Here is a 13888-nt window from a genome sequence, read left to right as displayed (position 1 = left end):
ATAATATTGGCTTGCCTTACATGACTAAAGACATTATCATAAAACTTCTTTATACGCATAAATACTTAAAAAATTCATAACCACTAAATATAAAAAGAATCTCAAATTATATAAAAGCCTTTATATGCACAACTACTTATGAAAATTCATAGCCACCATATTTAAAAAAGTCCTAAATATTGTAATTTTAGTCGGGTTCCATAATGACTAAAATTTATATAAAATAATTATAATGAAACCAAAAGTAATCATTCAGTATATAAGAAATTGAATTCAATGGTGAATATAATTCATCATGAATAAAGACAAAAGATTATAATTCCATATATATTCATCCATAAAGAGAATTTAAAACAAACAGTCTGAAAAAAAAAACATCTTACCAATATTCATTTATTCGATTATCAAGTGAATTAACTTTCAAAACCAGTTATACAACCCAATTGGAATTCTTCAATTGCAAAAAGTTGTAAGTTTGTAACTTTAATTTAATAATGACTTTAACCAAAATTTATAAAATAATTGTGTGAAAAGAAGAGAAAGAAATCTCACAAATTAATTTTTATCAATTGATTATAAATAAATAAATAAATACATAAACCTTCATCTTTCGAATAGCATATGCAAATATTAAACTACATTATATTTATAAAACCCTAAAACTTTATTTAAAGAATTAAAACCCAAAATTTATCAGAATCTCAAAGATTCAATATAATATATAATTAAAATATCAAATCCATAAAATTAAAAAAAGAAAAACAAATCAATCCAAAAATAATAAAGATAAATCAAGAACAAAACTAGATTCGGAAGCGTACCTGAATCTATGAATTTCTTGAAATCTACGGATCTTGGGGATTTAATCTTCCAAATTAGCACATAAAAAATTCAGAGAATATTTTCTCTCTCTTTGCTAAGGATGGGATATTAGAAAAGATATCTTGTGTGTAATTTGGGGACCATAACCCTAATATTTATAACATTGGTATATTAGTTCTAATTCCTAATTAGCCCGTCATTAATTAGAATTTGATTAGAACTCAATTACTAGAGTACCTACACATATTTGACTCATACTTTATTTAATAATTAAAGCCCAATAAAATTTTAACCAAATTAAATCACTTTTAATTTGGGATAACCTATCATGATAGTAAATAATAACATGTAATTACCCTTATTATATATGTGATGTCCATATTTTCCAACAATTAATTAATAATGTTCGAGGTTGTGCGAGATGCTTTAATAAAATTTCCAAAATAAGACTTATACGTTAAATCTTATAGTACTAAGGTTAAACTTTGTGAAATGGTGTTTTTCCCAACATGTTACTATATATTACGTTTTAAATCTAATTATACATTTTTAAACTAAACGATTTTCCAAGTCCCTAAAAATATAGCCTTTTAAAAATACCCTACTTCATGTATGTAAATTTAACTAAAGTTTTTGAGGTAATTGTTTGTTAAATATTAAATTGTGAATTAGTTTTGTTTGTCAGAGTAACACAACGGAAGCATGATATTATGTTTTTATTAAATATTCCATGATTAATTGTGTGGTGTGATTAGTCGATTGGTGTGTTTTGTGGTGGCTTAAACGGAGAGTCACTTCGGTGGCTAATGTGACAATTGAAATTCGGGTCAGACCGTCCCGGCCGAGTTTGAGTCACTACACTCTTTCCTCAAACTTGTTCAGCTTTCAAGATTGAAAACGTTGGGAAAATGTTTCAGAGACTGAAATGCAAAACGAATCATCTTCTTCTTTATCAACAACATTTTTCCCATCCTTAGAAGAAGTATACATAGATGACTGCCCAAATCTAAAGGGATGGTGGAGGCCAGATGATGTTGGTGAAGCTTCAAATACGCAGCCAATTGCTTTCCTTGCCTTTCAAATATAACTATCAAAAGTTGCCCTAATCTAATCTCTATGCCATTGTTTCCTTCAGTCAGAGAATTACGTTTGGGACAGAGTCGGTGGAAGCCATTGATCGAACCCACAATGAAGATGAAGAGTGCAACATTAGAATTAGCTCCTTCTTCTGCTTGTTCAATTTTTACTCCTTTCTAAAAATTGGAAAGTCTAAGGCTTAAAGGCATGGAAGAGCTAGATTCTCTACCAGAGGAGTTGTTGCAGAACCTAACTTCTCTTCAACTTCTACACATTGAAACATGTAGTAGCTTGACATCAATGCCGGAGGGAATGACTCAGCTCACAAGATTTGCGAACTGGGAATTGTCCCAAATTAGCAGAAAGATGCCAAAGGGATGGTGGTGTTGATCAGCCTTACATTGCACATATTAAGCACATTTCGATCTGGCCAAGCATGGAGCAACCTTGAATGGATTTCAAAGGTACAACCTTAAAATTCAAATTTTCTTTTTAGTTTATAAAAATTAATATAAAATTAGAAAAATAATAATGCATCTTCCAATTAAAAAATAATGTATGTTCCCGTTATAGTGTAACTTTAAGATAAAAATTCAAAATTAGAAAAATAAAACATGCAATGCTTGTTGCAGAGTTAAAACATTTCACTAGTTATTTACCCAATATAAAATAAAATTTTAAAATAATTAATGCTTAAATATAAAGTAATCAATGGAGTTGATCCCATATACTATTACAAAGACTGAAATATCGTTGATTGATGAGAACAAATTAATGAGGGTAGGACTTTTAGGTGATCTTTTTTTATTTTTCTTTTTCCTAATTTTCCACTTCCTTTTTCTTTTTCATCGTGTAGCCCAGAACAGAAGTGAATGGATGGAACTCTTTATGAAGAATTAGTTGTCACGAGCTGAAATTAAACCATGACAAAACAAAGCGTTTTGGATGAAACGATGTGCAGAAGGGTTTAGTTAAACGGGGCGTTTAGCTTCATTAATTATTGTTTAATTTATCGTTTGTTTTAACCAACTTTTAAAGTTGTATTTCCTTGGATTTTCCTTTCCTTTATATTCGGTGACAAGGACCAAAGGCAGTTATGCAAAAATGTATGCTATTGAGCCAGATTTCTTCCTCTAATTTCTCTTTATTCTCTCTTCTCTCTCTACTATCAACAATCGTCCCAAAGGTATCAAAGCTAACGGTTAGCGATGACCGATGAACTTTCTCAATTGGATTCTAAGTGGGACACCAAAATGGAGGTTCAATTTCAATGATTCAAAGAGGAGTTTCAAATGGAGATGCACTAGTTGTTTGAAAAGTACCTGGGGAATACAACTGCTTCAAACACCACAACCACTACTCAAACCAAAGGAAAGGGGGTCCTTGGAGGACCACCCCCTAGGTTTCCAGCCAAGGACGGTTCCGATGTTCCCCCATAGACTGTGGGGTAGTCAGGTCCCAACCTACAAAAAATCAAGGCCCTTCAAGAGCGTACTTACAGGTTGGATTGCCCACGTTTCGATGGCATGAATTTTTGAGGTTGGTGGTTGAAACTGGAACAATACTTTGTTGTAGAAGGGGTACCTAATAGTGACAATGTGGGAACAGTGATGCTTCATCTTGAGGGTCATGCCCTATACTAGCAGCACTTCTACGCCCAAAAGCATTGGGGTCTTCCCTTGTTGGACTGGGTCTGTTATGCCCACGCTTTGAGGAAGCACTTTGGAACAAGAATTTTCAAGGATTCAATGGCCGAGTTGGTGACCTTGAAATAGAAAGGTTCAGTGGAGTAGTATTATGACCAATTTGTAAGTCTGTTAAACCAATTTCAATTGTCTGGATCATATGCTCTTAGCATTTACATTTGTAACTTGAAAAAAGACATAAGACAATACCTATATTTGTTTAGACCTCAATCCTTGGTAGAAGGATTCCATATTGTTCAACAGGTGGAAGGTATCCTTAAAACTTTTCCAAGAAAAGGAATTTTAGTAGGAACTACCATTGTCACGAGGTTCAATCCAAATTAGTATACTGTGGTCTCTTCCCAAACTGTTGTCTCCAACCAGTCGAGTACTTTTGTTCACCCACCCTCAGGAGGAAATGTAACCTCTAAAGCACCCTCCAAAGGGGTAAGCCCTACACTAATGGCAAAAAGGAAACAAAAGGGCCTTTGTTCTGGTGTGGAGCTAAGTATCACACTGGCCACAAATGTGTTAAAAGCCAACTCTATCAGTTGTTGCTAGATTCACCTAGTGAAGAGGATGTTAAGGAGTTTCAAGAATGCTCAGATCAACTAGAAGATCTTCCTACTGAAAGGGAGCAAGCACAAGGTCATATGTTGTCCTTGCATGCAATAAAAGGGTCTCAAGGTCCCCACACTATGAGATTCGAGGCAAAGATTGAGGTAGATATTGTTATTTTCTTGGTGGACTCGAGGAGTACACACAATATCCTAGACTCCAAGTTGGTGTCCAGGTTGTCTTTACCAGTAGGGCAGCAACAGCAAATGAGGGTCACTGTAGTTGATGGAAGACATATGTTTACTACTGGTGTTTGTAAAGAGGTAGCTTGGGAGGTTCAAGGGGTTAGCTTCACTGCTGACTTTATGGTTTTACCTCTTAAGGGATGTGATGTGGTTCTCAGGATACAATGATTGCTCTCCATGTGATCCATAAATTCGAACTTCAACTCCATGACCATGCAATTCACATCAAAAGAAACCCCTTGTATTATCAAGGGCATTATACTTGGTAATATTGAAATGTTAAGTCAGGGACAGTCAGCAAAGTGTTTTTCCTTGGTAGAAAGTGAATTGGACCCTTGTGCCTTAGTTCTGACCAATATGGAACAAGTGACACTGTCAACAAGTCTTAGTGTAGTCAGTGCCAGAGGACCTATAGTTGCTCCTTAGTAAGTTCAAGGATATTTTTCAGACTATCTCTGGCCTACCCCTTACAAGGCTTCAAGACCATAATATAGCCCTTAAAGATGAAGGGGCAGTTTTCAAAGTACGGCCTTATAAGTACCCTATGATCCAGAAATTTGAGCTTGAAAAATTGGTTAAAGAGATGCTTAATGTTAGGATAATAAAGGACAGCTCCAGCCCTTTTGCTTCACCAGCAGTAATAGTCAAGAAAAAAGATGATTCATAGAGGCTCTGTGTTGATTAAAGACACATTAACCAATTAACAGTCAAAGATCGATTCTCCATTCCCATCATCGAAGAGCTGCTAGATGAACTTGGACAAGCTAGGATCTTCTCTAAACTAGATTTGAAATCAGGATATCACCAAATTAGAATGCATGAAGCTGAAATTCCCAAGACAGCTTTCAAAATACATGAGGGCCACTATGAGTTCTTAGTAATGCCCGTTAGGCTCACTAATGCCCCCTCTACCTTTCAAGGATTAATGAACATCATCTTCAAACGACTACTAAGGAAGATAGTACTTTTGTTTATTGATGATATTCTTGTATATTCTCCCACTTGGTTACATCACTTAAGCCACCTAAAGGAAGTTTTTACACTGTTAAGACAACATCAGCTCTTTGTTAAGAAGAGCAAATGCTCATTTGGGACTAAGCAAGTGAAGTATTTGGGGTATATCATCACCAAGGTGATTATTCCTATGGACAAAACTAAGGTAGAAAGTGTGGCAACTTGGCCTATTCCTACTTTCATCAAAGAGTTAAGGGGCTTCCTTGGACTTTCATGGTACTATAGGAGGTTTATCAGAAATTATGGTGCCATTGCAAGACCTCTCATCGGCTTACTTAAGAAAGATGTTTGGGGATGGTATGAACAAGCCACTGCTGCTTTTGAACACTTGAAATAGGCCCTATGCTCAACACTTGTCTTGACTCTCCTTGACTTTGGCCTGGAATTCTATGTGGACACTAATGCTTCAGGATATAGGGTGGGGGCGGTCCTTCAACAACAAGGGAAGCCAGTAGCCTACTTTAGCAAAGGGTTGGGAATAAGGCATCAAGCCCTTTCCATATATGAAAAAGAAATGCTTGATGTGCTCTTGGCTGTAAGGAAATGGCATTCATACCTAGTGAGAAAGCACTTTAAAATCAGGACTGACCACCAAAGCTTAAGGTTTTCAGCTAATCAAATGACAGTCAACCCTTTATAGCAAAAGTGGGTAGCAAAAATGCTCGATTATGACTATGAGGTGGTCTATAAGAAAGGGTCTGGCAACCTAGCAGCAGATGCTCTATCAAGGAAGCAAGACTTGAAGGAAGGGCAATATCTACAGCTCACTGGAAGCACCATCAGTTCTAATCTATTATCCAAGGTGCAAGCATCTTACTTAGTGGATTCTAAGGTTCAGAAACTCTGTTCAGAAGTTCAGCAGCAAGGCTCCAACCACCCTAAGTACTCATGGGATGGTAGATTTCTTAGAAGAAAGGGGAAGATTGTGGTAGGGAATGTTGTTGGTCTCAAACAAGAACTGTTTCAGCTCTTCCACGCAAGCACCTTAGGAGGACATTCAAGGGTACATGCTAATAGAAAGAGGCTGGCAAGCCTTTTGTATTGGAAAGGCTTAACCACTGATGTCAATAAGTGGGTGAGGGAGTGTTCTACATGCCAAAGATGTAAGTCAGAAACAGTGGCATCTCCTGTCCTTTTGCAACCACTTCCAATCCCAGACCGTGCTTGGTCTTTCATCTCCATGGACTTCATTAAAAGACTCTCAAACTTGAAAGGTAAAACTGTTATTTTTTTAGTAGTTGGCCGTCTCACCAAGTATGCTCATTTTGTAGCAATGGCACACCCCTTTTACTGTTGTAGTTGTAGCTCAAAACTTCATGGATAATGTGTATAAGTTGTAGGGGATGCCAAACTCGATCATTTCTAATAGGGATAAAGTCTTTGTTAGTAACTTCTGGCAAGATCTTTTCAAAAGGGTGGGCACCAAGGTACATTTGTCCACTACCTACCACCTAGAGACAGATGGACAAACTGAGGTTGTGAACAAGTGCCTTGAAGGATACTTGAGGTGCATGACAAGAGAGAGGCCACAAGACTGGCAGAGATGGCTCCTCTTGGCCGAGTGGTGGTACGACACCACATTCCACTCAACATCCAAGTCACACTATACGAGGCTTTGTATGGGCAAAACCCTCCCCTCCATTTACCATACTTGGCTAGAACATCCCTGGTAGCTATTGTGGATAGGGAACTACAAACAGAGGCTCCTAGGAAGTTGTTACAGTTTCACTTGAAGAGATCCCAAGATTGAATGAAACAACAAGCTGACAAGCACCGAACAGAGAGGTAGTTTGAGGTAGGGTACTTTGTTTACTTGAAACTCCAACCCTATAGACAACATTTAGTGAGGAGAATCCTGAATCAGAAGCTAGCTCCCGAGTTTTTTAGGCCTTTCAAAGTGGAAGATAAGGTCGAAAAAGTGGCTTACATGCTCAAACTTCCTCAAGGATCTTGTGTGCACCCCACCTTCCATGTCTCACAGCTGAAAAGGCATGTTGGTACAACTCCTGTTTAGGCTCACTTACCAGTCATCGATGAACAGGGAACTTGGGCTAAGGAACATGCTAAGATCTTAAAAGGAAGAATGGTGAAAAAGGGCAACGTTGTGGTCACCGAGGTTTTGGTGGAATAGGCACACTCATTCCCAAAAGATGCTACATAGAAACCCTTCCAACAGCTCAAGGAGAAGTTCCCGCACCTTGATCCTTAAGGTCAAGGATCCTTTCAAGCAGAGGGTATTTGTCACGAGCTAGAATTAAACCATGACAAAACAAAACGTTTTGGAAGAAAAAATTAATGAAACGATGCGTAGAAGGGTTTAGTTAAACGAGATGTTTAGCTTCATTAATTACTGTTTAATTTACCATTTGTTTTAACCAACTTTTAAAGTTGTATTTCCTTAGATTTTCCTTTCCTTTATATTCGATGACAAGGACCAAAGGCAATTATGCAAAAATGAATGCTATTGAGCCAGGTTACTTCCTCTGATTTCTCTCAATTCTGTCTTTTCCCTCTATTGTCTCTTCTCTCTCTTCTGTCAACAATCGTACCATTAGTATGCTTTTTCTAAACTTCTGTATACAATCATTCGTGTATGCTTTATGCATATATGTTACTGAAAATCTGATTTAATTGCTGTGATGTAACCTCGAAATGTTTGGCTAAAGAAAGGTCGAAATATGCTTTGTATCTGATATTAAGGAGGTTTGCCTTTAATTTCAAATTTCAATGTTTGTTAACTTTCGTATAAATTATCAATTCTAACTTTCCATCACAGGTTGCTTACTGATAGAATACGTAAAACTGAGACGTTATAATACAAGCGTTCTTCATTGACACCACCAAGTGCCAAATTGTGAATTAAGCTGCATATTTCACTCTTACTCAATTCTTTATTGCCACCAACAAATATTGGGTGTAATGGTAAGAAATATTGCATTCTAAAAAACACACAGATTCGAATTTTCACGATATCCGAACATAAACAACAAAATGAACAAGAATGATAAAAAAAAATTCTTTACCAGCAGATTACAATCCACAATTTTCAACTACTTTTTGAAATTACATGTAAGATTTCCTAATGTTTTAATAAAATATACTTTCAAAAAATATATCCAAAGTTATTGAAAATACAGTAAATTATAATTAATTAAGTTCAATAACTTAATTTAATGAATATATATATTTTGAAAGTTCTTTAAGAAAACAAATTTATATGCACCAATACTAATTAACATCGATCAATAATGATACATGTCGGTAAAAACCAAAAAAAAAAAAAAAAAAAAAGCATACAGTACCTGTATCATTTTGGTTTACCTCAATTAGAACGTATAGGCTGAACGACCGGCAGCTTATGGTACCAAACACCAGAGTTTAAAGGATAACACCTTATCTGCGACATCAAAAACAAACATGCCATTGAAGTAGTAACTCAAAAACAAGTGCCAAAAATATATTACTTATCAAAGGCAGTTTTAAACAACTGAATAAAAGCAGCTCCCCACTGTAACACCAATTTCTGAAACAATCATAAAGGACCACTAATATGAACAAAACAGACTTCCGTGACATTCATAAAACTCATACGACAAGCTCATACCTATCTATGGCATCAACAGCTCAGCCTGGCGATATAAGAAATGGAATGGATCAAAATTGGACAACTCCGTAAAACAAAAACTAAACTGGATGATATTATATCTTAGCTCAATAAATGTTGAGTAGAAATGAGTAAAGAAAAAGGGTAAGTGAAAGAACAAATGAAAAAGAATGGGTCTTAATGAACAATGGAGTGTAACCAAGATTTCAAACAATGGGAAACTCCCATAAATACCTCTGCAGTCCTATAGGTCTCTCAGTCCTTAATCCTTTGACGCGGTTGAATTTACATCTGATGAAGAATCTTTCTGGTTGGGGGAAGGCATTGAACCTCTAGCTCTCATCTCCCCTGTTTGCTCCTGTTGATGATGCAGTTGATTTGGTGCAAACTGATGCTGATGCTGATGCTGATGCTTCTGTGAGTGAAGCTGAAGTTGCTGGAACTGCTGTGCTGCCAGAAGAGTATGCTTGGCATGGTTATTTGGGTAGTACTGCTGACTAGCTCCAAAAGATGCAAAGTTCATCATTCCTCCACCATTCGGCATAGGCTGAACAGTCAGCATCTTCAGATGCTGGATTTCCTCTTTCATTGCATCATTTAATGCTATCGAACAACAACAAAGGGAGAAAATATAATAAATATTAGCAACAATCAGAAAAGCTCAAATATGATTGAGGTGCAGCCTAACTAATTTGCAAACCAAAAGTTGAAAACCTACTTTGAGAGCCATACAGTAACATTGAGCTAATGAATAACCTCTTTACACTCTCAACTGTAAGTAAAACTCATATCTACAAGCAGTCCACAAAAGGTCGACATTTCTGGTAGGGTATACCACAAGATTAATATAACATCAATATATTAAGAGAACTCTTGTTATCACACTTGAAATGAAAGAGCTGAAGCTTGACTAAACAAGGAATGAGATCAAGTATTTCCATCATCGGGTTAATAACTTATCTAATCAATCTCCAAACTGTCCACATGTAGCTCATTAGTTAACGTTTTACAATAACCCAAAGTTAAAAAGGACAACTCCTTACCGCTACAAGCATACTATCACTAATAAAGTAATAAAAACCAACTAAATTGCATTATATCTTATTATCTTCCTGTGGCATTTACACCAATCCCCGGTATCCCGAAAGCCCCAAACCCTATTCCCAACCATAACCAATTGCATACAGGTTTTTCTAGTCTAACCAAAACAAAATAGTATTGCACTACAACCACCAACCTCACATCCATACTAATGGTTACAAAATCTCGAATCTTAGCCATTTCTCTCAATTATATAGCTGATGGAAAAAGCAGCACAAGTTCTTAAAGGAATTTAAGATATAGTTGGAACAATGCCAAAATAACAATTATTTACTTATTACAGTAATGAACCTTTCTATATTTAGGAAGAAAAAGTAAGAGATACTATAAACTGCTAATTCAATCATATTAGTTCCAACTCTTTGTCGTACAGGAAATCACAGTTAACTCCGAACAACAAGTTAAGCATATATATAAACCTACCATTCAATTATCGCTTATAACAGCATCGGAAATCCTATCACCAAAGGACATTTTCTAACATATGCTCAAATGCTGTATCTCCTAGGGGTAAAATTGTTGCTTCCACAGCATTTTCAAGTCTGAGAAACAACATATTGCACTCTTATGATGATAAATTAGCAGTAAGAAGTTCCCGGAAATACTATTTCTTTCCTAAAGTATAAGATCCATATCAGTGTATAATGACCTTAAGACAAAATAACAGGACATTGAAACAACGGGTAGCATCTCAGGAACCAGATGCCAATTGTACCAGTATTTGGACCAACCCCAGCTCAAGCTTATGACAATAAAGACTAAGGTGCAGATCTCTCTCCCTGCCTTCATACACACAGCACCCCTGCTATTAAATGTCTAGAACGGTAAGTATATGTGAAGAACGCATATCGAACTCATTGCAGCTTCAATCTAATTTACTATATCAGTCCCCATTCAACCAAATTATCACATGTAAAATCTTTCAAACCATCAATAGATATCATACAGTCCATAATGTCTTTCCAATAATAATAATGATAATATAATAATAGATCAATAAAGCAAGGATATTGGTTTAGCCGAAAAGTTTTTGAGAGGTGCTCACCGTCTTGCAAGTGAACTTGTTGCTCCATTGCTTGCAAGCGCAGTTTCAACTCACTATTTTCAGCAGTCAAACCATTGGTGTCTCTCTGCTCATAAGTTACCATGAGAAGAATCAAATGAATAATTAGATCTAAATGAATAAAAGAAAAGAAACATAAAAGTAAAAGAAAATGAAAACAGACCCTTGAATCTGGACACTGGTATAGGAAACAAAAGAATAGAAGGTGCTGGGCGGATGAAATTACCTGTACTAGAGTAAGCTGGGCAGAGAGTGATGTTGCTTCTGTTTGAAGTGTCTGTACTTTCCGCTCAAGCTCGGCTATATATCTCATCTTCCTTTCCTTTGACCTAGCAGCGGATTGCCTATTCGCCCAGACCCTATTACATGCCAAAGACAAGAAAAGATGGCATCAAAGGACAAAACATATCAGGGTAACAACATCCGTTCCTGTTTGGGAAGAGAAGAAATCAAATGGCAAGAGGAAGATTGTCTGAGTGAGAGGGGAAGAACAGGACAGAATGAAAATTTATCAAGAGGCACAAACATGAGACAAAAAAAACAACAACTAAAACATAGGCAATTGCACTAGTTCTAAGCTAGTTTCAACTTAGAACACAGTTTCATTGTCTCTCTGCCATCTTATCCTTATGGAAATGGTCTCAAACTTACAACAGGAGGCTTAATACTTGAATTTATGCCGACTAATTAAAAAATTAGTAACATTCTAGGGGAGCACGATGCTCGATTCCTTCACTAACACGCAACACACCCATATCTCTATGTCCAGTCAAGAGTTCGATCACACCTACAATCCAAAATCTAAAAGCCAAACTCATAAAAAGAAAACTACAGGAAAAGAATAAAATCCCAACCTACTTTTATCATGAATCTTTTTAACTTAATTCATAATCAAATACTTAGCATATCAAAGAAATTGAAATGAATAAAAATAAAAAATAAGAACCTCTTAGCACGCTTGGGATCAATAAGAGCAAGCTCAGCAAGGTTAGCAGCGGACATAGATTTCTTAGAATCAGCAGGTGAAACCTCTTCCGAACCAGACATAAGCATTTCCGGCTTAATACTCGTCGAGCCATCCATCGACTGGCTATGTTGATGCCTTACTCTAGGCTTCATTGAAGACGCAATACCATTACTAATATTTTCCCCAGACGACAAACCCGACTTCGCTGGGACAGCCACCGGAGCAGCCGCTTCGGACGACTCGCCAACCTGACACGTGGAGGTGGCAGAAGAAGAATTGAACTTATCCATATCGAGATACATAGAAAACAAATCCTCCTCTGCTTCGTCCGAATACGAAGGCCCGTCGGCTGCCCCGACGATGCCGGTATCACTGTCGAAGCTAATATCATCAGGAAGAGTAAGTATTTCGGAATGGGCACGGCGGTGGCCTAATTTCTTTGGTGGATTATCAGGCATTTTCCTAATATCATGACTGAAATGATTGTTTTCCGAAGTTTGACCGAAAGTACCCGTTTCGGTTTTCGGATTGAAATTGTTTGGAGCAATTCCAGAAGATGAAAAACCCGAAAATCGACCTGACGTTGGCAGTAAGCCAGGGGATTTATCCTTTTCCATTTGAGGAAAAATATAATATTGCCAGATTTTTTTCCTAAAAAAAGGAACTAAAATTCAAGTCTAATCTTTAGATTTTCCGAAGTAAAACCCAAAGGAGAACAAAGATCAAATACTACAGGGGGGGGGAATAAGTGTAAAAACAAATGGAAATAGCAATTAAAAGGGAAATGCGTAAAAATAAAGTAAAAACAGGCTAAGAAATTTGTTTAGAAAATGAAAAAGGAATATTTTGAGGGGAAAAAGAAATCCAACTCAAGATCTTCAAACTAAATGAAGGAAAAGAAGAAATCAGTTAAAATACAGGAAAAGAAAATGGGAGGAATGGACGACCAGCTTTTTACATAAAAGGAATCAAATTGAAGGAAATCAATAATATGGCCGGAAAGGAACAGGAAGGAAAATACATTTCCTAGAGAATGAGAGATCTGAGAGACTTGACTCTTAGTTGATAAATTTCCTGCCATTTTTATAAACAGTTGCTGGCTGAAATTAGTGTTCGATGTATTGTACATTTCGGACAGAAAATATCCTGAACAAAGTACACAATTACTAGGGTGTCCAGAGGTACAATGTTGTTTATGCTGGGGAAAACTGTTGCCGAGTGTGGATGTTGAATTAGATAAGCGCGGGTAAATATAAAAAAATGGGACTTATTTGGGTGTGATTAGTGTGTACATATGAGCAATTGAGCATGATCCTTTGGGATTAGATACGCCCCAAAAATTTTAATTCAAGTATTGCATATGATATTTAATTCTGTATAACGTATACTAGGTTTATGTCACATTCCTAACTGTTATACTTATTAAAATTTTGGTTGAACTTTAATGTAAGTTTTTGTATAGTTGATTTTAGTTTTTTTATTATTTAAATAAATATTTTAATTTTTTATGTTTGAAAAGTTAACATTTTAGTCCCTACACGTTTAACTTTTCTGTTAATGGAATATCGTGGCTTAACGGTAGTTTATGTGGCATTAAATCAAATTAAAAGGCTTACTAGTCTTGAAAACGAATAGAAGAATATGGTTTAATGGTGACCGATGTGGACCAAGCTATGAATAATTTAAACACAACAATTATGTACAAAAAAACAAATAGAATCAAAAACAATTTTGGGGTAAAAGCAAAATCAA

At 36.2% G+C, this 13888-nt stretch overlaps 1 protein-coding gene across 1 annotated transcript; it reads right to left on the bottom strand.

The window, feature by feature from the left end:
- Nucleotides 1–8523: 8523 nt before the first annotated feature.
- On the bottom strand, nucleotides 8524–13203 carry LOC105777698 (probable transcription factor PosF21). The gene is made up of 5 exons (XM_012601076.2): nucleotides 12116–13203; nucleotides 11396–11528; nucleotides 11152–11236; nucleotides 9240–9608; nucleotides 8524–8798 (listed from the first exon to the last, which is right to left on the bottom strand). Exons 1-4 carry the CDS (start codon nucleotides 12751–12753, stop codon nucleotides 9268–9270), a joined length of 1197 nt encoding a protein of 398 aa, XP_012456530.1. The 5' UTR covers nucleotides 12754–13203; the 3' UTR covers nucleotides 8524–8798; nucleotides 9240–9267.
- Nucleotides 13204–13888: the final 685 nt, after the last annotated feature.

The sequence above is a fragment of the Gossypium raimondii genome, chromosome 10, assembly GCF_025698545.1.
Source record: "Gossypium raimondii isolate GPD5lz chromosome 10, ASM2569854v1, whole genome shotgun sequence".
NCBI classification, from domain to species: domain Eukaryota; kingdom Viridiplantae; phylum Streptophyta; class Magnoliopsida; order Malvales; family Malvaceae; genus Gossypium; species Gossypium raimondii.
Note: the sequence above shows the minus strand (reverse complement) of the source record. Positions and strands in the feature narration are given on the sequence as shown.